This window comes from Geotrypetes seraphini, chromosome 3 (genome assembly GCF_902459505.1).
Source record: "Geotrypetes seraphini chromosome 3, aGeoSer1.1, whole genome shotgun sequence".
NCBI classification, from domain to species: domain Eukaryota; kingdom Metazoa; phylum Chordata; class Amphibia; order Gymnophiona; family Dermophiidae; genus Geotrypetes; species Geotrypetes seraphini.
Window position 1 is genome coordinate 173751716 of NC_047086.1, and position 25546 is coordinate 173777261.

General features: G+C 45.0%; 1 protein-coding gene across 8 annotated transcripts in view; it reads left to right on the forward strand.

The window, feature by feature from the left end:
• The window catches only part of PDE7B (phosphodiesterase 7B), a 500590-nt gene that overhangs the window by 240794 nt on the left and 234250 nt on the right, over nucleotides 1–25546 (forward strand). The window contains exon 1 of one of the 8 annotated variants that reach the window (XM_033938164.1): nucleotides 7418–7679. The exons of 4 other annotated variants lie outside the window; for them this stretch is intronic. In XM_033938164.1, coding sequence (XP_033794055.1) covers nucleotides 7433–7679 — 247 coding nt within the window. In that variant the 5' untranslated portion in view covers nucleotides 7418–7432. Of the gene's footprint in view, nucleotides 1–7417; nucleotides 7680–8286; nucleotides 8844–25546 lie in introns of those variants that run through there. 3 more of the 8 variants (XM_033938167.1, XM_033938170.1, XM_033938165.1) reach the window with 3 other exon arrangements.

The following is a 25546-nucleotide window of genomic DNA, read 5'->3' on the forward strand; positions in this document are numbered from 1 at the left end:
GATCCAGCTGAAGAGCCTTACCCATGTCCTAGACAAATTTAGCAAAAGAGGTCCGAGACAAAGAAGGGGTCTCGCGAGGCGAGGAGGATCTGGAATGTCGAGCCGCCAAAAAGGACGGGGACGCTTCCCTGGAATAAAGAGCATGCATATCCGAGTCCCAAGAGGACAGAGAAGACCCCACGTCGTCCCCCACTGGGGGAAGAGCCAGAGGTATGAGGAATCGGAGGGGAAACAAACTTCCCTGAGGGCCTCAAAGGTGGGGTCCTCAACTCCAAACCACCCCGACCTGGGGAGACTGACGGGGAGGAACGCCAACGGGAGCAAGAAGTGTGTCGAGACTGCACCGGCTCCCTGAAGCACCTTGAGGAACACGGTGCAGGAGACCTGCCCCGAGGAGGCGAGTCCCTAAACCTCTTCGAGGGCAGAAGTCTCGTAGGAGCGGACTTCGAGATATGCATCAATCAAGGCACACCGGGCGGGGACCTGGGCCTCGAAGAAGCAGGGGACGACCCACTAGAGGAAAGCCGTCAAAACCGTCTGCAAGGGGCGTTGAGGGGGCGCTCAGGCTGGCCAGCCAGGGTCAACGTCGAAGCTGGGGTAAGTTGGCTCAGGACCGAGATCTGTGTCTGCAGGAAGTGCTTCAGCATGTCCTCGAACATCGGCACCGATACCATCGGATCAGGTCAAGGAGGTGCAGCGGTGCGCTCCAACAAGGGCGACCTCAATGAAGAGTATTTCCGTTGAGTGGGGGCATGCTTTGGAGGAGGTCTGGACGGGGCATGGGCCGTTGCACCCCCCTGAGACCCCGGGGTAGGCTTCTTCACCAAGGAACCTGAGGGAGGAAGAGGAGACTTACCTGGAGCCACAGGTTTCGTTGAGGCAGACGAGGACTTGACAGACGAGGGCGACTTCGACGAAGTGGAGGCCTTCAAGGCCAAGGTCGGTCCCGCTGCCAGATTCATGCCAAACAGTTCAAGGATCCTGGCCCTTCTCCTCCGAAGTGCCCGCAGTTGAAGAGTAGCACAACTCGGACAGGAGTCCAAACGATGGTCGGCCCCGAGACACTCAATGCACCAATGGTGGGGGTCAGTGATAGAGATCAACTAACCACACTGAGTGCACTTTTTGAAACCAGAGACCGGCTGGGACATAGGCCCAAGCGACGCCGCAGCCGCACGAGGCTCACCGGCCAAGTCAGACCCGGAGCCCCCGGTCAACGATAGAAGTCGGAAGAAAAACCGTTTTATGATTATAAGTTTTTTTTTTTTGAAACGCGCCACACAGCGACTCACACGAAAATAAAAAACCGAAGTAAGCCGCGGTGCAAGAAGCACTCCGATCTCGCAAAGCAGAGGAACTGGGCTTCTGGCTCCGCGGAAAACAAAGAACTGAGGCCACGAGGAGGAGACGCGCCCCCTAGCTCGAGCGGGAAGGCACTCGCGCATGCACAGTACTCTCACAAGCTTGAAGATCTTCAAGCAAGTTTGCTTGTGAGAGTGTCCGATCGGGGCTCCGTAGATGACGTCACCCACATGTGGAGAATATGCTGCCTGCTTGTCCTGGGATAAAACACAAATTTATGATATAAACTTTCCAGTCATTTGACACATAAGACGCTCCTTTTGTAAGTGTCTGCCAGGACAATCCCACATAAAATTCCAACAATACTCTACTATCATGTGTGCATCCCATCTTCCTTGGTATCTGGCTTCCATTGTTTATATGTTTTGGTGAAATCTTGCTTTTCACTTCAAAAAGATATAAAAAGGATGGAATCGGTCCAGAGGAAGGCTACTAAAATGGTATGTGGTCTTTGTCATAACGCGTATGGGGACAGACTTAAAGAGCTCAATCTGTATACTTTGGAGGAAAAGCAGAAGATATGATAGAGACGTTTAAATACCTAAGAGGTGTAAATGCGCATGAGTCTAGTCTCTTTTATTTGAAAGGAAGCTCTGGAATGAGAGGGCATAGGATGAAGTTAAGAGGCGATAGGCTCAGGAGTAATTAATGAAATACTTTTTTACAGAAAGGGTGGTAGATACGTGGAACAGTCTCTCGGTAGCGACTGTGTCTGATTGCAAGAAAGCCTGGGATAGTCACATGGGATCTCTTAGAGAGAGGAAGAGATAATGATCACTGCGGATGGGCAGACTGGATGGGCCATTTGGCCTTTATCTGCCATCATGTTTCTATGTATCCCGTCTTCACGGAGGTCAATCCAAGTCACAAGTACCTGGCAAAAATCCAAATAGTAGCAGTGTTCTATGCTACCGATCCAGGGCAACCAGAAGCTTCCCCCATGTCTGTCTCAACAGCAGACTATGGACTTCAGCACCTTAGTTTTGCTTGGGTAACTAAAACGCTCTATTTCCTTCCTGTAATCCATCTGAATCCTATCTGACTTGTGTTTCTGCTCTTTTGAATTCACTTTTACACTTCAGGCCTTGGAATGACAAGTAGGTACTTGTACTATTGTCCTAGTGCAACTCAGGTATACAAGAATTTGACTAATAGGTACCCCCCCCCAAAAAAAAAAAAAAAAAAAAAAAACCAACTAAACAAAAGTTTGGAGTTACTGAGAACCAAAAGACAAGAGAAAAATGAAATGAGTTTAATTTGGACAATATTACTGCCAGTAAATCCAGACAAGGCTCATAGAGACTGGTACTCCAAGTGTGAAGGGATGAGGCCTTAGCCTGGAAAATAGCACAAAATGCTGGCACAGGCACAAGCTCTAACATTTGTTTGTGTTTACTCAAAGCCCACTGTTATAAAGTGATTTCTCAAAAGTGGGCTTCACAGTAGTGTGTAGTTTGTATTAATGAGCTGCTATGATGCAAAATCATGCAAATCAGTTCAACAAAGCAGAATGTGTTGAAAACGGTGCACAAGAAAAAAAAAAAAAAAAAGCTTCATGACATTGGTTTTGTTCAAAAAAACAAAAAGAAAAAAACATAGAAGCGCAGCTATTGTTGCCGCATGCGTCCAAACTAGTTTCACGGGGCAATTTTTGTCAAAGAGACAGCTGACCCTGTGGCACTAATAACTGGTTGACCCGCTGACAGACGAACCCCAAACTCCAGCCCAGGTCAGGGAGGGGTCAAAAGTTAAAATTTAAAAACTCTGGATCCCCTGCTAAGCTCCACCCCCTTATAGCAAGACTATTAAAAAAACAACTCACAGGAGCATCTCAGCCCTCATTCTACCTCTTAATCTTTGTCTTACCTCAAAGTTATAAAAATCAACTACAGTAGGAGTAGGAACATTCCCCGTCACTCATTTCACCTTGAAAAATGGCATCATGTGACACCCTAGTGGCATGTTTTTGGGGGCTCAGTTTGGGGAGACTAGGGGCTCCTTTTACTAAGCCACGATAGCAGTTTTAGCGCACGCTGAATTGCCGCGTGCGCTAGACACTAGTTCTAGCCGCATAGCGCGGGGTTAGCGTGCGGGGCAATTCAGTGCGTGCTAAAAATGCTATCGCAGCTTAGTTAAAGGAGCCATAAATGTTATTAACTTTGGGAGTTGTGTTTTTTTTTTGGTGGGGGGTAATTTTTTAAACCTTTATTCAGCCACTCAAAAGCAATACAAAAGCAGAAAAACCATGACAACAAAACCACTGACACAGCAGGGGGGCATAGCACAACACACACTAACGCATCTGTATTCTTTGGTACATACTATAGAAATCATAACAAAATCGTAACAAAACTACACCCCCTCCCAATCCTGCCCTTGTCCTCCCCTCCCCCCCCCAGAAAAAGGATGTGTGCATCTAGATGTTATTAACTTTGGATTAGGTTAGCAGAATGATTTTAATTAAAACCATCACCACACTAAGGGGCAAATTTTTATTTTACTTGTATTCTCTCTGCCCTCTTAATGAGTTCTTCAAAGCCTAAGTCCAAAGGTGCAGATAGTGGACACTTATGCATCACTTGGGCAAGTTTTCTAAAATATGCATGCATTACCTTTGTAAAATAGGAAAACCAGGCACAATTTTGCGCCAACCCCAGCAGTGGCGTAGCAAGGGTGAGTAGCGCCCCGCCCCCTGCTCCTTCCCGATCCCACCTGCCGTGCACATCCCCCTTCCCTTGTACCTCTAGTTGAAGTTGTTGCTTGCAGCAGTCAACAAATGCTCCTTGTGATTCCTTCGGCTCTCCCTCCAATGTCACTTCCTATACATGACACCTGGAAGTGACATCAGTGGGAGAGCCGACGGGGTCGCGAAGAGCACGTTGTTGACCGCCGTAAACAACACGTGTGGAAGGGAGGAATGAGAAGAGGTGGGGAGCGGAAAGGAGGAGGTATTGTTTTACCTCCCCAATTTATAGTTATTGTAAAACCACTTAGGGCTCCTTTTACTAAGGTGCGCTAGCGTTTTTAACGCACACAGGATATTACCGTGCGCTACGTGGCTAGAACTAATGCCAGATTAATGCTGGCGTTAAGGTCTAGTGCGCGGGGCAATTCAGCGCGTTAATGCCCTAACGCACCTTAGTAAAAGGAGCCCTTAGATTTTAACTTTGGTTTTATATTTGCGGTATACGATGGCACGAAGCAGTGCGTTTAGATTGTTGCCGTGACTCCACCGTTTGGAAGAAGGTAATGGTATGCGGTCTCGCAGTCGGCATGGGGAGGGAGAGATGGAAGGGTCGGCGGGAGGAGGGGGCGCGGGGGGAAGCACTGCTGCCTGCGTATTAAAAAACTGAACTTGAACTATGCCACTGAACCCAAGGCATGCCAATCTTCAACAACTGTACAACCATGGATATACCCCAGTAAGTACCATGTTTCCCCGAAAATAAAACAGTATCTTATATTAATTTTGGGCCCAAAAAAACCACTAGGTCTTTTTTCGGGAAAACAATGCCTAATCTCCCCTCCCCCCCCCCCCCCCCCGGTCACGCAGCCGAACCCCCGCTGACCTTCCAGCTCTCCCTCCCCAAGCCGACTGCGAGACCGACATACAATTACCTTCTTCAAAACAGCAGCATCGTGGTAGCAATCTAAACGGGCTGCTTCGGGCCTTCTACTGCCGGGGTGTTTCTGTGCCGCATTGCTGATGATATCATCAGTAATGGGGCACAGAAATGCCCTGGTGGGAAAAGGCACAAAGCAGCCCGTTTAGACTGCTGCTGCAACGCTACCGTTTGGAAGAAGGTAATGGTATGTTGGCGTGGGGAGGGAGAGCTGGAATGGTCGGCGGGGCCTACTGCCTGGAAATCCAGCGCTTCAATTAGGGCTTATTTTTTGGGAAAACACAATAGTACCTTCTCTAAAATCTCTAGATGGACTACTACTACTATCCTTTCAGTCATGTCCAACCCTTGGATATTGTGTAGGTCAGTCCTCGCCATGCTTCCTTGTTTTCCATGGCTTCTTTAGATCATGTTTCCCCGTTTCTGTCAAAACTTCACTGACTTCCGGTGTTTTCTAGGATTCACTTTAAATGTACCTGCCTAATTTTCAAGATCCTACATGACATTCTTCCTCCCCTAATCCCACCATCCTGGAATTCTTTGAGACCTGACACTACCAGATCCGCCCACAAACTCAAACTATCTTTCCCCTCGTTAAAAGGCGTCATGTATGCAGGTAAATTAGGGAAATCCCTTTTCTTCAAGTTCACTGAGCTTTGGAATAACCTCCCTGCCCCACTGCTGAATCTAGGCTCATTCCAATTATTCCGAAAGCATCTGAAAACCAAAACGCAAAGCTATTTAATTAAAAGGTAAAGCTAGCTATCCTCTTCATAACCTCTAATTTCTTATTATGTCCTTCCCTCATTTATTGAATTACCTGTAAACCATGCCGAGCTCTATCTTTATGGAGATGATGCGGTATACAAACTTAAGGTTTAGTTTAGTTTCTTTCAATGGCTTGATGTTCATTCCCGTGTTGTTCTTGATGGTATCCAGCCAACGGGCCTTTGGTCTCCCCTGCTTCCTTTTACCACTAAACATTCTGAGTAGCACCTCCTTTTCTAGTGAATTCGCCCTCATCACATGTCCAAAATTGGTCAGTTTCTGTCTGGTAATCTTGCCTTCCAAGGACAACTGTGGGTTTAATATGATCAAGAACATCTTTGTTGTTGATTCTAGCTAGGGTTACCAGATTTTACGATCGTAAAATCTGGACCCATGGCCCCGCTCCCAGGCCCGCCCTGTTCTGCCCAGCCCTGCTCCCCCCAACCTCTTCTCGTGCTCGGAGCCACGTCGGGAGGGCAACTGCGCATGCACAGACGTGACACGACGATGTCACACGCATGCGCAGAGGACCTCCCGCTGTGGTCCTGAGGTGGAAGCTTTCCAAACCCAGACAAAGTACCGGGGTTTTGAAAAGCTGTCCAGATGACTGGACAATCCTCTAAAAAGAGAACATGTCCGGGTAAATCCAGATGTCTGGTCACCCTAATCCTAGCTGTCCATGCGATTTGTAACAGTTTTCTCCAGCACCGGGTAGACACACAGAGCTACTAACACATGTAAACCCAATTCACTGTTCACATATGTCAGTGGCATAATTTTAAAATGACCTCCAGAATGTGCTGCTAGTTTTATTTTTTTAAGGTACATGCTCAGATGCTCAAGGCCTAGCAGAAGAGGAGGCCGATCTTCAGGCACCAAGCACAGGACATGCCGGTATCCAGATGAGGGTAAGAAGCGGCGGGGGGGGAGGGGATGTTCCCAATCACGTTGTGGGGGGGCCAGATTGTGGCGGTGGGGGTGCCGGATCGCGTCGGGGGGGGGGGGGGGGGGGGCTCGTAAAAACGAGCCATGCGAGGTTTCCGAGGCACCAATTTTGCAAATGTTTTGCTCATCTTGCAAAATACTCGCAAACCGGTGCACTCGTAAACCAAGGTACCACTGTATTACCTTTTGAATATACACAGTAGCTGCTCCATATTATTCTTTTATATATATATATATATATATATATATATATATATATATAAGAGTGTGTTTTTGTGCTAACAGTACGTTTTAGAGGTGAATGACCAATACTGATGCTGAAACACCAAAAAAATATATTAAAAAAAGAAGAGGTAGACAAATAAATGAATAATTGATTGGTTAGGACTGCTCCACCTCAGCTTGCCATCAGTTAAATGATGCGAACTAAGCATCAGAGAGAGCACTGAATGCAAATAATAATATATATATATATTTTTAAGTCACCAAAGCTACCAGCTCCATGACTATTCCAGGCGCAGTCACCAGCAAGGGACCTTGGATAATGAATCTCTGTAGCGCTTGTCGGACAGCCTGGGTGAGACTGCCAAGGCTGAGGGCTTGCTTTGCATTCTAGCTGTACTGGGGTTTTGTTTTTTTAAATGTGGTTTAACTTCCCATCCCCTAAAGAAAAATGTATTCTCCAGCGGCAGCAGCACGCCACATGGTTGTGGGCTGCAGTCTAAGCAGGCAGGATGCCGGCGCAGGACACGTTTTTGAACTCGGCTGCCCCGTTCAAGGGATGGAAGGCGAGGGAAGGAGATCAGCTCTTCTCTTCAGGGGGGCAGCCAGGTGACTTTACAGCGGGGAGGGCTGCGGCCGGGGACCTGCCTGACGTCGCAAGGATGGTAAAACGTGTTTGCAAGGCCTCAAACGGAGCGCAGGCTAGGCTGAAGCAAAGGGGGATTTCGGAAAACGAAGACGCTTCGGAAAACTTCGCAGGTAAAGTAAAAAAAGTTCCCGGGCGGCGCAGGAAAAATGCCAGGTTTGCTACTTGCCTGCAGCAAACCACCAAAATATGATCAGCAGAGTCAGAGATATTGCACCAAAGCGGCCAATCACTGCTGCTAACCGGGAGGGGGGGGGGGGGGGACGACGACGACAAATCAAACATCTCAGCTCCAGTCAACCGAAGTGAATTATTCTCACCCTGTGACAACAAACGGAACAAATGTATCATTCGCGTCAGTCTGTACTACTTAAAGAGGTAGTTTGTATTTGGTGGTGGTCGACTTGGGGGGTTTTGTGCCCTGTGCTTACTGTATTAAGTATTTTACTCGGGGGGTTGCCAGAGAGTGTTGGTACTGACCTGTATTTTCACACCGCTGCTTTCTGGGAGATTCTATGTACTAGATACTGGGGGAAAACCTCCCCCCCACCAAAAAAAAAAAAAAAAACTCTCCGAAGCAAATTGGGCAAATTCTGTAAGCACTTGTGCTCTGGCCTTTTGTACGTCCTTATTCACGCAAGAGTATTTGTAGTTGAGTTTTGGAGAGTCGCTCTTAGCCTGTGGGTTTCTTTGATGCGTTAAATCCTTCCGCTCCCCCCCCCCCCCCATCCCTAGGAAAGGATTCACCGTCGAGGGTGCAGGCACTCATCTTCCCCTCCTCCCCTTCCTTACACCCTCAGTTAACAGACCGGCTCCGACGTATAACTCTTGTGTTTGGTTTGGCATTTAATTATGTCAGACTTGGAAGCATGAGGTGGTTTTTTTCCCCCCCTCTCTTCCCTTGGGTGACTGGAAACCAGTCACGTGAAAACAACTTAGCGAATTAAAGTCTAAACACAGAGGCTGATTTGTGCGATGAAAGGGGAGGGAAGGAATAAGAGCAAAACCAAAACAAAGGGGATGAATCAAAAAAAGTGCGTCGGGTGGGGGTTTGTGGTTTTCCTAAAGACCAGGAAGAGCCTGCTCCGTAACGCCGAAGTGTGCTGAAACGAAAATGAAGCGCTGCCCGAAAGCGCACGATCGGGCTCCTTATGTACACAGCACCGTGAAAGCGAACCTTCCCGTCGCGAGAAAGCGCGTATGCTGTGTCCTGAAGCCCCTGAAACCTGGATGTTGGAATGCGAGAGGTTTGCTCAAGGGCATGCAGCAAGCCGCAGGTAGGAAAATTGGCGCGAGGCAACCAACCGGTGTCACTTGAGAGGAGCTAGTGGAGGAAGGGGGGGGGGGAATTGGTTCTGGAGAGCCTTCCTTTAGCAACCTGCGCTGGCGTTTTTACGTGCCTGCGAATATAAGGGTTTCTTTTACCAAGGTGAGCAAGGGCCTAAGGCGCGCAATAGCGCGCGCTAAATACCCAAGCGCCCTAGCCGCTACCGCCTCCTTATCAGCAGGCGGTAGATTTTCGGTTACCGCGCGCTATAGCGCACGGTAATTTTGGGCTGTGCGCTAAAACCCTAGCGCACCTTCGTAAAAAGAGCCCTAAGTTTCGTTGTCTCTTCCATGGTTGATGTACATCTGGCAGCTATAGAAGTGATTAGTACGGGGGAAAAACGGGGTGAGATTTAAGCACCAGCTGGCGAGAGATGTTAACATTTCTTTTTCATTTCAAGTCTTGAGCAACTGTGATTTAAAGGGTCAAAAGTGCATAGTCTAAATTCTTAAGCTGCAGTAAAAGAAATATTTAGCTATTGAACTTTCAGAGAATCTCCCAGCACTTTTTCCCCGCCCCCTTTATTATTATTAGCCCTTTCCAAGGGTCACTTATTTTCGAACGTTTTTTAAATGAAACTTTGGGGAGTTAGAAAAATGATGTGTGGTTTGCCCCTCCCAAATAATTTCTAACCTGATATTCAAAATTATACATTCATTGGCAGCTGGTGAACATGTAACTTTTTCCATTAATGAATAATAATTTTTTTTTTTTTAAAGGTGTGTGGGGTTGATTGAAGAGCCCAATATTACCAATGTTAATTTGGGGTTGAATTTAGAGAGCAGCAAGAGTTGTATGGTTTATTAAACTTGATATACCGCTTATCATTAAGAACAGCAAAGCTGTTCCATAAACAGTGTATCAAGTTTAATAAACCATAAAAGCAGTATTCAGTTGCTAGATAATATTCTTTCAGTCTATTATAGAGCTGCCAAGGTGACCATATAATAAGTGATTGTATCATCTAGGCGGCTGTCTTAATGCATCCCATACAAATATAAATGTCTGGAATACCAGCACTTGCACACACCCATGAAAGTACTAAAAGGGTACTTAAGCATAATTCTGCAAATACCCATATAACTTAAGGTTTGCATATTTGCAAGGGGGGATGTAATATGAATGAAGCATGGGCGGGGCTCCTGTTTCCTCACATAGGAGGGAATTCAGTAGATGGTACTGAAAAAATTGAATGCTAAGCAATAAAGTGAGTGCACCCTTTATAGAATGCATTTGGCGCAGATCCAGTGTCTTAACTTTTGGTCGCCATCTTTATGCCTGCTAAAAGCAGATGTAAATATTGGCGGCCAACTTAGGTATACTTTGGGCGAATTCTGTAAATCCGTGGGCAGCTTCTTTGGAATGCCTCCCCACCCCTGACGTGCTCCCTAGCCACGCCCCCTTCTCAGATATGTGCAATTGAAGCTAGGTGCTGTGCTTTACAGAATGTGACACCAATATAATCAATCCAGTCTTCCTATTTTGTCTTTTATTTTATTTTGATATGATCCTCAGAGGGCTAAAGTACCCGTTTGGTTTATGTGAAACAAATCACAATAACCCGATCATCATAGGATCGTTATTTTATATTTTTTGTATATTTTATATATATAATTTACCAACTTTTTTCATATTATATTGAATGTTATAAATACTTATCTTTTCTTAAGCATATATAGTTGATATAGGTGGAGAGGAGCGGCAGCTTTGAAGCACGATAATAAGTTATTACATTTTAAATAAAATTAAGATGAGAGTGATGTCCTGGTTAGAAACTATGGTATAGTAGAATTCAAATAAATTAAGTATGAAGGATTGATGTTCTCAGTGGTTAAAACCGTTTAATTTTGTGTTCTTTAGATCACAGTTCTTCAACCGCCGGTCCGCAGAAAATTTCTGCTGGTCCGCGCAGGGCTGGCGAGATCCAGTTGGCAGTTAAATTTCCTTCCGACTGCGGTTCCTCCCGACTAATGTTCCTCCCAACCTCAGGCGATCAAGACAGGCTGCCAACGTCGGGGCTTTCCCTCTCTGAGTCTCGCCTGTTAGGAAACAGGAAGTTGAAACAAAATAGGCGGGACTCAGAGAGTGAAGGTCCCGATGTTGGCAGCCTGTCTTGATCGCCGCCCCTGCCGAGTTGCTGAAGAGGGCCGCGGGGAAGTCGCGAGTAGAATGGAGAGAACTGCAGATACAGGTGCAGGTGGAGGGAGATGGTCAGCTTGTGCGAGCAAGATCCTGTGGAGCCTTCACAGTGGTTGTCTCCCCTCCCACCAGCTCTCCTACTTGCCAGGGCACTGATTTACCGGCAACTTCCTGCAGGCAAGTACTGAGAGCTGCTGGAAGGGGAGGAAGCCACTGTAGGAGGCTGGGAAGCTGCTGGATAAAGGGAGAGCTGTTACTGAACTTGGAGAGAATTAGAAGGAGATATGCTGCTGGAAGGGGAGGAGGGAAAGGGATGGGAAGAGAGTTAATGTTGGATAGAGGGAAGGGAGAAGAAGGAGAGATGCTGCTGGGAGGGCAGGAGGGAAAGGGATGGGAAGAGAGTTAATGTTGGATAGAGGGAGGAGGGAAGGGAGAAGGGAAAAAAAGGAAGGAGGGAAGGGAGAAAGAAAAAAGGAAGGAAACAGCTGGCAGGGAGATTACAGGAGGGGAAGGAAGTCAGGGTGGAATGGTGAGATCAGATGAGGGAAAGGGGAGAGAGAGGAATGAGAAAGTAGAGAGACATTGATGCTGGAAAGGGGGTCAGCAGAGAAATGAGAGAGGGATAAAGATGCTAGATCTGGTGTAGGAGAGATAAAAATGAAGAAGGCAGTGAAGCTGGAATGAATGATGTAAAAAGGAGAGAGGAGGAACAGTCTGGATGGACAGGGAAGAGGGGCATAGAAAGAAGTCAGATACATATGGAAGGGGGAGAGGGCAGACATTGGATGGAACGGGCAGATGCTGGAAGGAAAAGAGTGAAAAGAAGATGAAAGCAGAAACCAGAGACAACAAGAGGTAGAAAAAAATAATTTTATTTCTATTTTGTCATTAGAATATATCAGATTTGAAATATATATCCTGCTAGAGACATAACTGGGGACTGCAGTATTCTGTTAGCATGATATTTCTATGTAGCATTCTATAATAACTTGGCTTGTTCAGTTTTCTTGATAGTAGAGGGGATATATGTGAAGGGGAGGGGAGACAGGGGATTTGTTGGTCCGTGCTCTGTATATTTGTATTTATAAAATCACAATTGTTCAGAATATTGTTTCTTTTTATACTTTAATAAAATACGTTCAATATAAAATCATAATTGCGGCTTGTGCAGATGGGATCAGATGGTTTGCGGGGACCGAGTTTGCGGAGATGGGGCATAAACGGGGTTTTTAAATTTTAGTCCTAGTAGTTTGCCGGTCCACAAAATAATTCTTTTATTTCTGCCGGTCCACGGGTGTAAAAAGGTTGAAGAACACTGCTTTAGATTATCTGTGGGAGCCTCAACCCTGATGAAAAGTATTCTTGAAACATGTGCGTGTTGGTAGAGGCGTTCTCAATATTCAACTATATATGATAAGAACATAAGCAGTGCCTCCGCTGGGTCAGACCACAGGTCCATCCCGCCCAGCAGTCCGCTCCCGTGGCGGCCCAACAGGTCATGACCTGTCTGAATCACCCCTTGGTTTCTCATCGAAGTCCTATCTTCCCATCAAATTCCTGACCCTTTGTCCCCGCACCCCTTTCAGTACCCTACGATCCCTTTGTCCCTCAGGAATCCGTCCAATCCCTGTTTGAATCCCTGTACTGTATTCTGCCTGATCACTTCCTCCGGGAGCGCATTCCATGTGTCCACGACCCTTTGGGTGAAGAAAAACTTCCTTGCATTTGTCTTGAACCTATCCCCCTTCAGTTTCTCCGAGTGCCCCCTCGTACCCGTTGTCCCTCTCAGTCTAAAGAACCTGTCCCTATCCACCCTCTCTATGCCTCTCAGGATTTTGAAGGTCTCTATCATATCTCCCCTGAGCCTCCTCTTTTCCAGAGAGAAGAGACCCAGCTTATCCAGCCTCTCGGCGTATGGGCAGTTTTCCAGCCCTCTTACCAGCTTCGTTGCTCTCCTTTGGACTCTCTCAAGTACCACCATGTCCTTCTTGAGGTGCGGCGACCAGTACTGAACGCAGTATTCCAGATGCGGGCGCACCATCGCCCGATATAGTGGCATGATGACTTCCCGCGTCCTGGTTGTGATACCCTTCTTTATGATGCCCATTTATAAAATTCAACATAATATGAAAAAAAAGTTGGTAAATTATATATCTAAAATATACAAAAAGTATAAAATAACAATCCTATGACGATCGAGTTATTGTGATTTGTTTCACATAAACCAAACGGGTTCTTTAGCCCTCTGAGGATCATATAAAAAAAAAAAAAAAAAAAAAGACAAACTAGGAAGACTGGATTGATTATATTGGTGTCACAACTTGTAACCAGTTTGTGAATAGCCGGTGTTATTGAAGCTAATCATTAGAGATAATGGCACAACAAACTCCTAACCAAGACGTTTATAGCTATTCTGAAGCCCGTTGAGTGCTTTACAGAATAGCATGCAGTGAAATGCGTGCATGAATATTTAGCCAATTAACATTAATTGGTTGTTAGCATCCAATTATTAATGTTTCTAAGCTCAGTCAATTTATTTGTACACACATCTCAGGTGTGCGCATAAAGTTGGGTGCAGAAGTTCAGACACGATACTTACAGAATAAGTTACACATGTACCTGCCTCATTTAGGAATCTGTTCTTACATTAGCTCTTTTATCTGCTGGTGCTTAAATGCTAGGCTCACAGATACCGGATTGTACTAGTATATTCTAAAAGAGAACCTGAGCTCCCAGGATCCATTATAGAATAGGTTCCCTATTTAGCGGCCTCAGGGTGTCCAAAAGAAGGTGCCCAATGTAGAATTGCCTCCAGAACAAACGAGGTGTGATTAAAATATATATGGTGAATACTGCTGCTGAGCGCCATCCAGCGGAAAGGCAGGGATCTTCAATATGGGGAGCGGTGCGTCAAACCTTAGTAACAGTGTGTGACAAGTTTCAACTTGTTGGGTTGTTGTGAGCTGTGGTTGAGAGAAGGTGTGTGGATCACAAACAGCGTGAAATTTTATTTCAAACTGCAAAAAAAAGTGCTAAAGAAACGCACAAAATGTTAAAATTAGTTTATGGTGATGCTGCAGTGACCATGAAGATGGTTTACAAGTGGTTCAAGCAATTTCATGATGGTTGTGAATCGGTTGAAGACGAGGAGAGATTGGAATATCCTTCAACATCAAAAACCCAAGATAATGTTGAAAGAGTAAGCAAAACAATTTGATCAAACAGGGAAATTTCTGAAGATCTGAAGATCTCTTATGGTTCCATTCAAAACATTTTAACAACAAATTTGAACATGAGGCAAGCGAGTGTGACCTGAGAAATAGGCAAATGGTTTCATCCTCCATCATGACAATACTCCGTGTCACACATTGCTTCTGGTGCAGCAATTTCTGTCAAACAAAAACATTATGGTGTGTCCTCATCTGCCGTATTCACTTGTATCTGGTACCGTACGACTTCTGGCTCTTCCCCAAAGTCAAAGTGACCATGAAAGGTAAACGTTTTGAATCATTTCAGAATATCGAGGCAGCCACAACAGCGCAACTAAAGACACAAAAGAGGACTTCCAGAATTGCTTCAGAAAGTGGCAAGAATGATGGGATAAGTGTGTTTGAAGCGAGGGGGATTGATGGCAATGCATCTTTCACTGTAATAATTTTTTGTTTTATTTAACATTATCTATGTATTAATTTAAACATCAGCACTTAAACCCCCTTTGTTTTTTAGAGACACTGGTTGTGCACAGTTCAATTTACTTAGGTAGCTTAAAAAAATACTTTATATTTTAATGTTGTGTCCTAGCAGTCAGTTTCTTCCTTGGACTTTCTTCCCAAGTGGAGCTTGTTCTAACCTTGTGCATTGTGTGCTGACCTGGGAAAGAAGATGAGACGCCCTAGTCCGTCATTAGTGGCCTTCCTCATCCCTGCTATCAGTTTAGGTTGTGCAGTAACATGTCGCTGAGAAACACGGACCTTGATGTTCTCTATTGTGTGGTATAAGTGCTGCCTCTGTCACCCAGATATGAGATGTCAGAGATCTCTTTTTCATTCTTTCTAATTCAATGGAAGTTGGAAAATTATACTAATGGGGGACAATAACTCTGAAAAAGTAATGGAATAGAATGCAACTTGGTATAAGAGGAAATCTGGTTAAAAAAAGATATGACTTCAAAAAGGGAATATATTGGACTGTAGATTCCAGGGCAATATACTCCTCTCTTTCTCCCAACAGAAATACTGTATATACCTCAATGCATTTATATCAGAGAAGAAATTCCAGATCCTATAGCATATGTGAGGAGTGTGTGGCGCGGTGGTTGAAGCTACAGCCTCAGCACCCTGGGGTTGTGGGTTCAAACCCCGCGCTGCTCCTTGTGACCCTGGGCAAGTCACTTAATCCTCCACAGCCCCAGGTACATTAGATAGATTGTGAGCCCACCGGGACAGACAGGGAAAATGCTTGAGTATCTGATTGTAAAACCGCTTAGAAAACCTTGATAGGCGGTATATAAAAAATCCTAATAAACTTAATAAACATATTAAAAAATAATCTAATGGGATTAAAGTTGGCATGTGGGAATAACCGGTAAAAAGATACAATGAGTTTGAAAATGGGAGAGATTAGACTGGAATTCCAGAGAAATAATCCTACCAAAATTTGCCTACTGCATTTCTGTGGGAAAAAGAGATCTAGCTTCTGCAACATAGAAACTTAAAATGCAGCAGTTAGAGAACAGGGTGAGGCAGCTTAACAGATGGAATTCTTTACTTTTTCAAACCCCTAAACTACTCCCTCCCAAATGTCACCCCCCCCCCAACTGCCTTCACAGCCCCAAAACTACCTCCAACTGCCACATCATTCCGCAATTGATCTACCCAAAGAACCACCCCCTGCAACTGCCCCCATCTCAAAAAATACTTCCTGCAACAAACTTCCCCACATCCAAAACCCCTGTGACTACTACACTACCCTGAAACTACCCACTGACTAAAAATGCCTCACTCAAAAAAAATACCCTCAAAATTCCCCACCATGCTGTAAACTGCTGCATTCCCCCCAAAAAAACCCCACATTTATTTCTAGTACTCCCCTGAAATTCGCGGGGTTACTTTCTTGGAGTGACCACGAGTTGTGAAAAACTGTGATTATTGGATGCAGAAGAGCAGCAAGGATTGGAGTTGGGAGAGGGCTGCAGGGGCGGTGGCTGCGGCGAATGCCGATGCGAGCAGTGGCGCTTGCAGCTCTGACCTGGGCCGGGATCGCTGCTCGGACCGCAGGTCAGGCAGAGCGGATCGGTGATGTCGCGAGGCCGGAGGATGCGCATGGCGGGGTCGCAGAAGAGGCGGATGGAGGATATATTTCTAATTGTAATTGCGGAGGAAAAAACCCGCAAATGATTGGGGGCACGAACTCTGAAACGCGAATTTGCGGGGGTATACTGTACTGCCTTTTGGGCATATAGACCCATCAGAGAGGTTAACTACCTCTCTGCAACTACACCACCAATCTGTAAACAGCCCCACCCTCCAAAACTACCCCCACAACTGCTCTGTCAACCCTCAAACTGTACCTAAAAACTACCTTACTTGTAACTAACAAAACACCCACAAACTGTCCCAACTCCCAAAACTACCACCTGCAACTGCCCCACCCTCCCAAAACTAGTCTCCCACAATTACTACATGCTCTAAAACAGTGTTTTCAACCTTTTGACACCTATGGACCGGCGGAAATAAAATTATTATTTTGTGGACCAGCACCAGTCTGCAGACTGGCAGTTGAAGAAAACTGGGCTAAGTCTTGCCCATCTCTACCTAATCTCTGCCCCAGGCCCCGCCCCCATAATAGTACTAATTGTAACACCATTTTTTCCATTCATTTTTCATATATGCACACATATAATATAATCGTATTAGCAACACATAATGGTTAACCACAAAATTAAAATACACAAAGCACACTGTATGCTTTTCAATATTCATTCCTACCAAAAAACAGATAACCCCATTCAAATGCAGGATCAAAAGCTAAAAGTACTAATATTTACAAACAAACCCTAAGATTCAAGTCTCTGCAAGCAGTACAACCCCAAGTGAAAAGAAACAAATGCATTTCTTCCTGAACAGACAAATCAATCACTAAATAAAATCCTGAGCAGACAAATCAATCGCTAAATTAAAAAAATAAAAGCATTCCCCCTACCGTTATTGTCTCTCTCCCTCCATGCTGTGCCTTGCCTTCCGGCCTGCCCCCGGTGTTAACTTTGGACTGGTTCATGGTGCAATCAACCATCTATAGATGGTCTGAGCATGCGTGGGACCTCCAGGCTGTCAGAGTTGGGGGGGGGGGGGTTTCCTCTTAAGTGCTGGACCTCGAGCGAGGAACTTTTTGGAGCCCGTGGTTTTAGCCTGCTTAAGCCCATGGGTTAAAACCACAGGATTGCAGTGCGGGAAAGAGTGGGAGAGTTGGGGCATGCATGCAGGGTGTTCGGTATGGGGCAGCCGCATAGGCTGCGGGGTAAGGATCGAGCTGTGGCTTCCCCATGCCCGGCAGAAGGATATAGGCGAGCGGAGGCTGCAGCCCGGGGCCCGGCCAGCCCTTACAGTTACAGGGGATCATGTAGCCTGGATTGCCTGGAGACGGGTGCAAATGGGTATGCTGGCTCCTGGCAGCCGCAGCCATGTTCGGGGCAAACAGGCAGGCACGTTCGGGGCTGCAGGAGGCATTCGGTGCAGCAGGAGATCGGGGCTGACAGAGCAGAGAGCAGAGCTGCAGAAGGCAGGGCAGTCGCAAATGGCTTCAGCGACTGGTCCTCAGAAGTAGCTTTTTTTTGATCGGCTAGCCCAGTCGGTTTTGCACGGTTTTGTTTAGTGAATTGCGTCCCTGCCTACTTTGCATGCTGTTGCCCTCATATGCATATGCGGATAGGAGGATGATCGGAAGACAGGTAAGTGATTCGGGCTGGGGTCGCAAACCGATCGGTACACGATCGGTTTGCTTTGTGAATCTAGGCCCATCTTCTTTGTGACTCTGTACAGCGCTGCATACGTCTGGTAGCGCTATAGAAATAATTAATAGTAATAGTTTAAAACATCTATGTTATATTCTCTAGTCTCCCCCACCCCCTCGTCCATAGTAACTGGCAGCAGAGATTGTAATAGGAGCAGCCAATGGGAAGATGATGGGGTTGGCGCACTGGAAGGCAGCTGTGGTCCCAGAAAGGGAGGTGATTTGGAGGACATTTCTGTGTAATATGAGTGAAGTTTCTGCATGTCATAGGGAGGTTGCAAAAAATGAACTCCCTCCCCCCAAAAATGCCACAATGCGTTTCTTGAGAGTTTTGGGATTGTTGGTACTGTTTTGATGAGGATTCCGTTTAAAGTGTTGACGCTTGTCTTTAGAGCCATTAAGAATGAGGCCCCTGCTGTTTTATCTGCTTCTCTCAGGCTGTATAAGCCAAAGTGAAATCTCTTGTCAGCTGGGCAAGTTTCTCAAAATCTTAACGCTATTGCTAAACTCTTTTCTGGCGGTTTAGCCTGCATGCATTTTAACGGCGTAGTGTGAAAACGGATTATCTCTATCTTATGCGAGGCTTCTAACAGTCTCCAACAAGGGCATGCAAATGTGCTCTTTAACATTGAAATGAGCCCTCTGGTGGATTCTTAAAAATCGCTGAGGCATTTTTGAAGAGCAGCGTCGGCTTTTGGCGACAAAAAGCAGCGACTGGTCCTAGGGTGCGTTACAGTGCCAGCACTTGTGTTTTGACTGTGGCTAATGAAAAAAAAAAAAAAAGTGTATCTATATATTTTAAGTGGATGGTAGTAAAATCATGCTTCTTTTGAGTTTTTGGGAGAAACAGGCATGTCTCATGCGTTCTTGTTAAAAGTCAACGTTGGATTAACAAGGATTGATGCTTGCTATACCACGCGCTTGCAATAGCAACATTTCACACAGGATTCTTTCGGGTTTTGCGACGCCACAGCTTTTGCGACCAACCGCTACAGCCATGTGTGTCGCACACATATGACGTAAACATATTCTATGCTCAAACAACGCACTTGTTGGTTGCGTTGCTTTCCAGGGACATGCGCACATTCACACTTCATTCCTTGTATTTTCTACGCATGTGCCGGTCACTAGCACCAGCGACTCGATGCATGTAAATTTAGCGAATCGTCCCTACTGTCTGCCAACATCATTTGCATGTGAGATTTTTGGAGAATGTCTCACTTTTAAAAATTTGCTATCAAAGCAGCTGCGTTTTCTGAGAATCTTGCCCTGGGTAAATAATACTACTACTACTAATAACTTTATTTTGTATACCGCAATACCATAAGCAGTTCAGAGCGGTTTACAGAGGAAGAGACTGTACACAGACAGCAATGTTACAGAAAATACTTTACAGGTACACCGCCAATTTTCTGGCACCCCTGGTTCCAAACCCTTTCCGGATTCATTGTTTTGCTGAAACAACGGTGGTCATCTTTAGAATAAGCTCTAACCCTAGCACTTCACCTTCTCTCTGCCTCCCCCTCCCCCATACCTCTCTAAATCTGCAGTCTCTCAATATCTCTCTATACTTATCTCCCTCTATGCTTTTTCCCCATGGCAAGACGCTCCTATCCATACCCTTCTCCTCCACTGCCAATTCCATATTCTTTCCCTTCTATCTTGCTGCACTGTATGCATGAAAAAGGCTCCATCTCTATCACTATTCAAATCCAAGCTAGAAGCTCACCTTTTCGAGGCTGCTTCCAACGCCTTACTCCCACTCACCATAAAATTACCTTTTATCCATCCTATTATTCTCTCTGCAAATAACTCCCTAACCCCTTTATGTCCTGTCTGTCTTTCAAATTGGATTGTAAGCTCTTCTATAGCCTTTCAATGCTATAGAAATGATAAATAGAAGTTGCACTTGAAGTCCCCAGCTTTGAAATAGTGCAACTTCTGGGCCTTCGCTCATGCACCTTCTAAATTATAGGTTCAAAATTATGGAATTTGGTACCTTTTAGATTTATGCAAAATTGACTCTCTTCTGCAATATAGGAAACTTCTTAAGACCTACCTGTTTCAGAAAGCATATTCATGTCTATATAATTTAGCCTGGAAGGACCCCAGTTGTAGAGTCTGGCTAGAGCTCTCATGTTTTATGTGGGATTTTATCTTGTTCTTAATTGTGTATGTTTAACTGTAAAATCCATCTTGAACAATGGAATGAGCAGAAAATACATTTTAAAAAATATATACATTTCTATGGGAAAAGCAGCTGTAACCGCTCAGTATACGTATGCATTGATTCAGTGTAACTTTATGACTAACAGTACAGGATGAAACTTAGCATGTGGAGGGGGAGAAACTGTGGTGGTGGTGGGGGGGGGAGAAAGACAGTTCAAAATTGGACCAGGAGTTTCAGAGAAATAAGCCTCACAAAAGAAAATGGTACAGTGTATTTCGGGAAGAAGGAGCACCAGCTTCTTTATCATAGAAACCTATATATATTGAAACATAGCAGCAAGGGAATTCCTATTTTCAAACTGTCTCTCCCCCCGTTCTATACTTTCCCAACCCCACAGGCTTTCCCATCCCCCAAACCTAACCTCCTCCCCTGCAGTTAGCCCTCCTCCCTTTAAACTGCACACCCCTCCCCCCAGCTGTACATGTCAATATATAGCCAAAGATTATGCAAATAATGTGGGAGTGGGATTAATTTGAACGTGAGATATTTTTTTAAAAAACTTTATTATATAGGAATATATATTACATTAGTGATTTCTATTCCACCATTTCCTTGTGGTTCAAGGCGGATTACAAAAGAATTGTCATGAAGTTACAAGATATATAGGCGGATTACATAAGAATTGTCGAGAAATTAAGGTAATACATGTTGGGTAATTTGAACATTTTAGATCTAATAGGAGTAGACAGTGTGGAAGGTGAAGCTTGGGAAGGAACTGATCGTGTTAAATAGGTTTTATGTATTTTTTGAAGAGTAGAGTTTTTGTTTCTTTTTTGAAGGTTTTGTAGTCTGTGTTCGAAGACAGCAGATTGGTGATTTGTCTGTCTAGTTTTGCTGCTCTGGTGGCCATTAGGTTGTCATATAGTTTTCTTCGTTTGACATTTTTGGTTGACAGGTGTGTGAATAGTGAGTGGGTTATTCTGTGTCTGGTTGAGGTGGCTTGAATTAGGCGGTTGTTCTAGTAGGTTGGGCTGTCTCCGTTAATATCTTTGAATAGTAAGCAATAGAATTTGAAGTGTACTCTTGCTTGTATTGGGAGCCAGTGTGAGTCGTGGTATAGCCCTTTTCTGCCGTCATACTCTATGTTTCTATTTCGCTCTGGGGAAAATGCTTAGAAGGAGGGTTCTTGTTGAGGGAGGGTTCTTTGAGTTGGCAGACTTGTTGGGCTGACAGCCCTTTTCTGTTGTCATACTCTGTTTCTGTGGTATGCCTCTGTGATGTCATATTTTTTCAATGAGTAGATGAGTCTCAGGGCTGTATTTTGTATTGTTTGTAATTGCTTTATCATGGCCGCTGGGCAGGGGAGGTAGAATATGTTGCAGTAATCTATTAGTCCAAGGATAAGAGATTGTACCAAAAGTTGGAATTGTTTCCTGTCGAAGAATTTTCAGATTTGTCTTAGGTTTCTCATAGTTGCGAATGATGCTTTTATTATTTTGTTGATTTGTGGTTGCATGGTACAGCCTCTGTCAATCAGTACTCCAAGAAGTTTTAGCGTGGGTTGAATGGGGTATGAGATCGAGTTTATTACTAGGTTTGTTAAGGTTGGAGTTTTGCTGTTTTCTAGGAGGATAAAGTTTGCTTTGTCAGAGTTAAGTTTTAGTTTATGTTCTGTCATCCATGTTGCTACTGTTTCGAGTGTTCTGTGTATTGTGCCTGTCATAGTGGGCACTTGATGGTCGAAGGGGAGGAGAATGGTGATGTCATCTTCATAGCTGTATGAGGTCATGCTGTGTTTGTCTAGGCAGGAACTGAGGGGGCTACGTATAGGTTGAAGAGTATGGGAGACAGAGGTGATCCTTGAGGTACTCCGCAGGGATTGGACCATGTTTTTGATTTTTCTTTCTTTGTTTTAACCCTGTAGGTTCTGGATTGTAGGAAGCCTTTAAACCATGAGAGTACCTTGCCTGAGATTCCTATGGAGTCTAGTGTTTGTAGGAGGATGTCACAGTCTACCAGGTCGAAGGCTGCGGAGAGGTCTAGTTGTATGATCAGGATTTTCTTGCCTGTACTGAGATGTTGTCTAGCTGTGTCCATGAGTGTTCCTAGTAGGGTCTCAGTGATGTAGTTGGTTCTGAAGCCAGACTGTGTGGGGTAGAGTAAGTTGTGTTTTTCTAGGTATGAGGTTAGGGTTTTAGCTACGAGGCCTTCCATCCGCTTGATGTACAGTGGGATTGAGGCTCTGGGTCTGTAGTTGGATGGTTGGTCCGTTGTTGCTTTGGGGTCTTTTAGTATCAGAGTTATGATGATTTCGCTGAGGTCTTATGGGAAAAGTCCATCTGCGAGTAAAGATTGTATCCATTGTAGGAGCAGGGAGCGGAATAGTGTACTTGAGGTTTTCAATAGGTATGGGAGGCAATGGTTAAGGTCACAGGCTGCGTGGCTGTATTTATTATATAGTTTGTTGAAGTCTGACCGTTGTATAGGTGAGAACTTGGACCAGGTTCTGTCTGCTGTAACTGATTGTTTCTCTGGAGGGGGGGATTTGAGATCTCTTCTATGTGTGTGGGAATTCCATTGAACGTGGCTCTGATGTTTGCGATCTTGTTTTTGAAGTATGTGGCTGAGGGAGGGGGTGGTTGCTGTTGGCTAGGTAGGGAGTGGTGTCTGTATAAAATACAAAAAATCTGAAGTGAAAAATAAACGTAATAGAAAACTGTAACCTCTGTGTACTGATCAGTGTATGTGACGTCCCCGGCAAGTCATACTGCAAAGTCATTATTAAGCAGCCCCCTGCAGTTCCCTCCACTACGTGCAGTTGTGTTCAGACAAGTACCTCAGATGATTAACCGTGGGGTTTGACGCATTTGTAATACAATTTCTGACAACTTAGTTAATAAGAATTAAGGTTATAAATAAATAATAAAAAATTATTTAGTGTCCATAGCACTTAAAATAAATCAGTACTCTCCCTCTACACACACACACTCACTCACTTTTCTCTCTCACTCTTGCACAATATCTTTCTCTCTCTGCTGATAAACAAAGCATTAGCCTTTAAGTAGAGATTTGGAGGGGGCATTCTATAAATGACGCTCAATTTCAGTGCTAGAAAAAAATTGCCACTAAGCACGATTTTATAGAATCCGAGGTCTGGCTATGCATCTGGATTAAACACTGGCGTATTTAATCTCTGTTTCTTCCTGCCAATTTTGGGGCACCGTTCATAGAAGCTCTCCAGACTCCCCCACCTAATTCCTCCCCAGCCACTGCATTGAATCTTCAGGCAAGCTGGCAAAGGCAAAGAGGGAAGTCTGCTGTTGCTGACCTGCCCTTGAAGCCATCTCGCTGCAGCAACTTCTTGTTCTGTATGGTCACAACTTGCAGAGAGGCGGCTTCCACAGGCCAGCGGCAGCAGACTTCCCTCGTTGCCAATGCCAGCCTTCCCGAAGATTTAATGCAGCGGCTGGGGTGGAGGTAGGTGGGGAAGTTGGGAGCTGAAGAGAGAGGTCTGTGGATCCCGGTGGGGGTGGGGTTTGTATTGGTGCAAGCTCTGATATTGGGGTGCGGTTGGATGAAGATGGAAAGAGCAGTAGATGCTGAAATGGGGAAGTAGAGAGTTGCAGTACCATGGGGAGGGGTAGGGGAGGGAAGAAAGAGAGAGAGATTTAGGTCCTGAGGTGGGGTTCAGAAGTAAGTATAGAGAAGGAACTGGGTGGGGGGGGGGATATGGGGTCAGATATGCCCTTGGAGGCAAGGGAAGGAAGGATAGATATGGATGGAGCTGGGACTGAAAGAGTGATGAGATGCAGTGGAGGATATTTGAGGGCCTAAAGGTTACAGAAGATGGGAAGGGGGACTAAGGAAATGGATGAAAGGTGGGGTTTGGACAAGGGATGGGGCTGGGACTGGTGGGAGGCAGGGACACAATATGGTGGAGGCAGGGGGTCGGTGTAGCCAGGATGGGGTGGGATCATGTGTCCTTTTTTTTTTTTGTCTTCACAAATATGGTAACCCTACCTAGGAAACAGGCACCTGTGTTGTCTGGTTCTCTCCTAAAAGTAGGTACTAATCTAATCGGCCTAGGGGAGGGAAGGAGAGTCAATTCCCTTGGAGTAATATATAAATCTGCCTCCCACCACTAGAGGGAATGGAGAAGTTGAACCACCACCAAACTCTAAGTTTCTTGTGTCTGTTGAGGAGGCTGAGCCAGAGGCCATGGAGCTACTCTATGGAAGTCAGGAGCCTTTTGGAGAGGATGAAATGGAAGTACTTGAGACTCAACAGCCCCAAGGAGTCCCAAAAAAGGAGCAGAGTAAGCCAGGACTTCAAACAAACCACAGTTCAATGACAACCAATAAAACATATGTAAAGTATCATCTAAACATACATTGGACTTAACACAGGCCGTGTTTCGGCAAATGAGCCTGCATCAGGAGTCCAGGTAGTTAGTCAGTGTTCCATAAAAGTTGCCAATGCCCAAAATTACAATGCCAAATCATAAAATATGCCAGAGAAATGCCATGAAAATGACATCCTGAGTGAGCACTGTCAGATTGCTGCCTAATGAGTCTGGACTCATTATAAGAAAGTCTAGGTACATATTCTTTTTTACACAACCTAGTGGATGGGAGATGACTAATTTGCTCTGAATGAGAAGCTGTCCTGTGGGTGGGGCTGTGGTAGGCTGAGCTAGCCATCGGTGCAAAACGGAAAAGGTTGTTTATAAGCTAGTCAGTCTGTGAACCTGGAAATGGAAACGGATTGAAAAGAGATATTTCAAGACTGGGATGTTACTGGACTCATTTGGGACAATTGAACTGAAAGAACTGCTGCATTTGAAAGACTTTTAAGGCCTAAGCTGGGACCTAAATTGTTTGAGACAAGAAACAAAAAAGAGAGACTATGACTATGGTGGGACTACAGGGAACTGATAACCATAAAGGAATTTGCATATGGGAGTGAGAACTATTTGCTTTGTTTGGGACTTTTCTCCTCTTGAATTAAAATTAAGCTAGAGCTTTAAAGAGACCAGGGCTCATATTCAAAGCACTTACATGGCACTTTGTGTGTCTAAGAGCTTGGAAAACGAGCCTCTTTGTATCTATGGAGATCTTGGCTAAGTGGTTTTGAAGAGATTTATTTATCTGTCATTGAGAAGTGTTCACCTTCACTAGATAGCACCAAGAAGGAAACCTGTTGATTTGGAGCTACATCAGTAGTTAGCTTCCTAGAGTCTGGAGACCTCTGTGGTAGCCATCCTCATTATTCTGGCTGTTTTTCTGCTACTTTGACTCTCTAACAAAGCTCAAGATGCAAAGGGGAAAGGAGGAAAA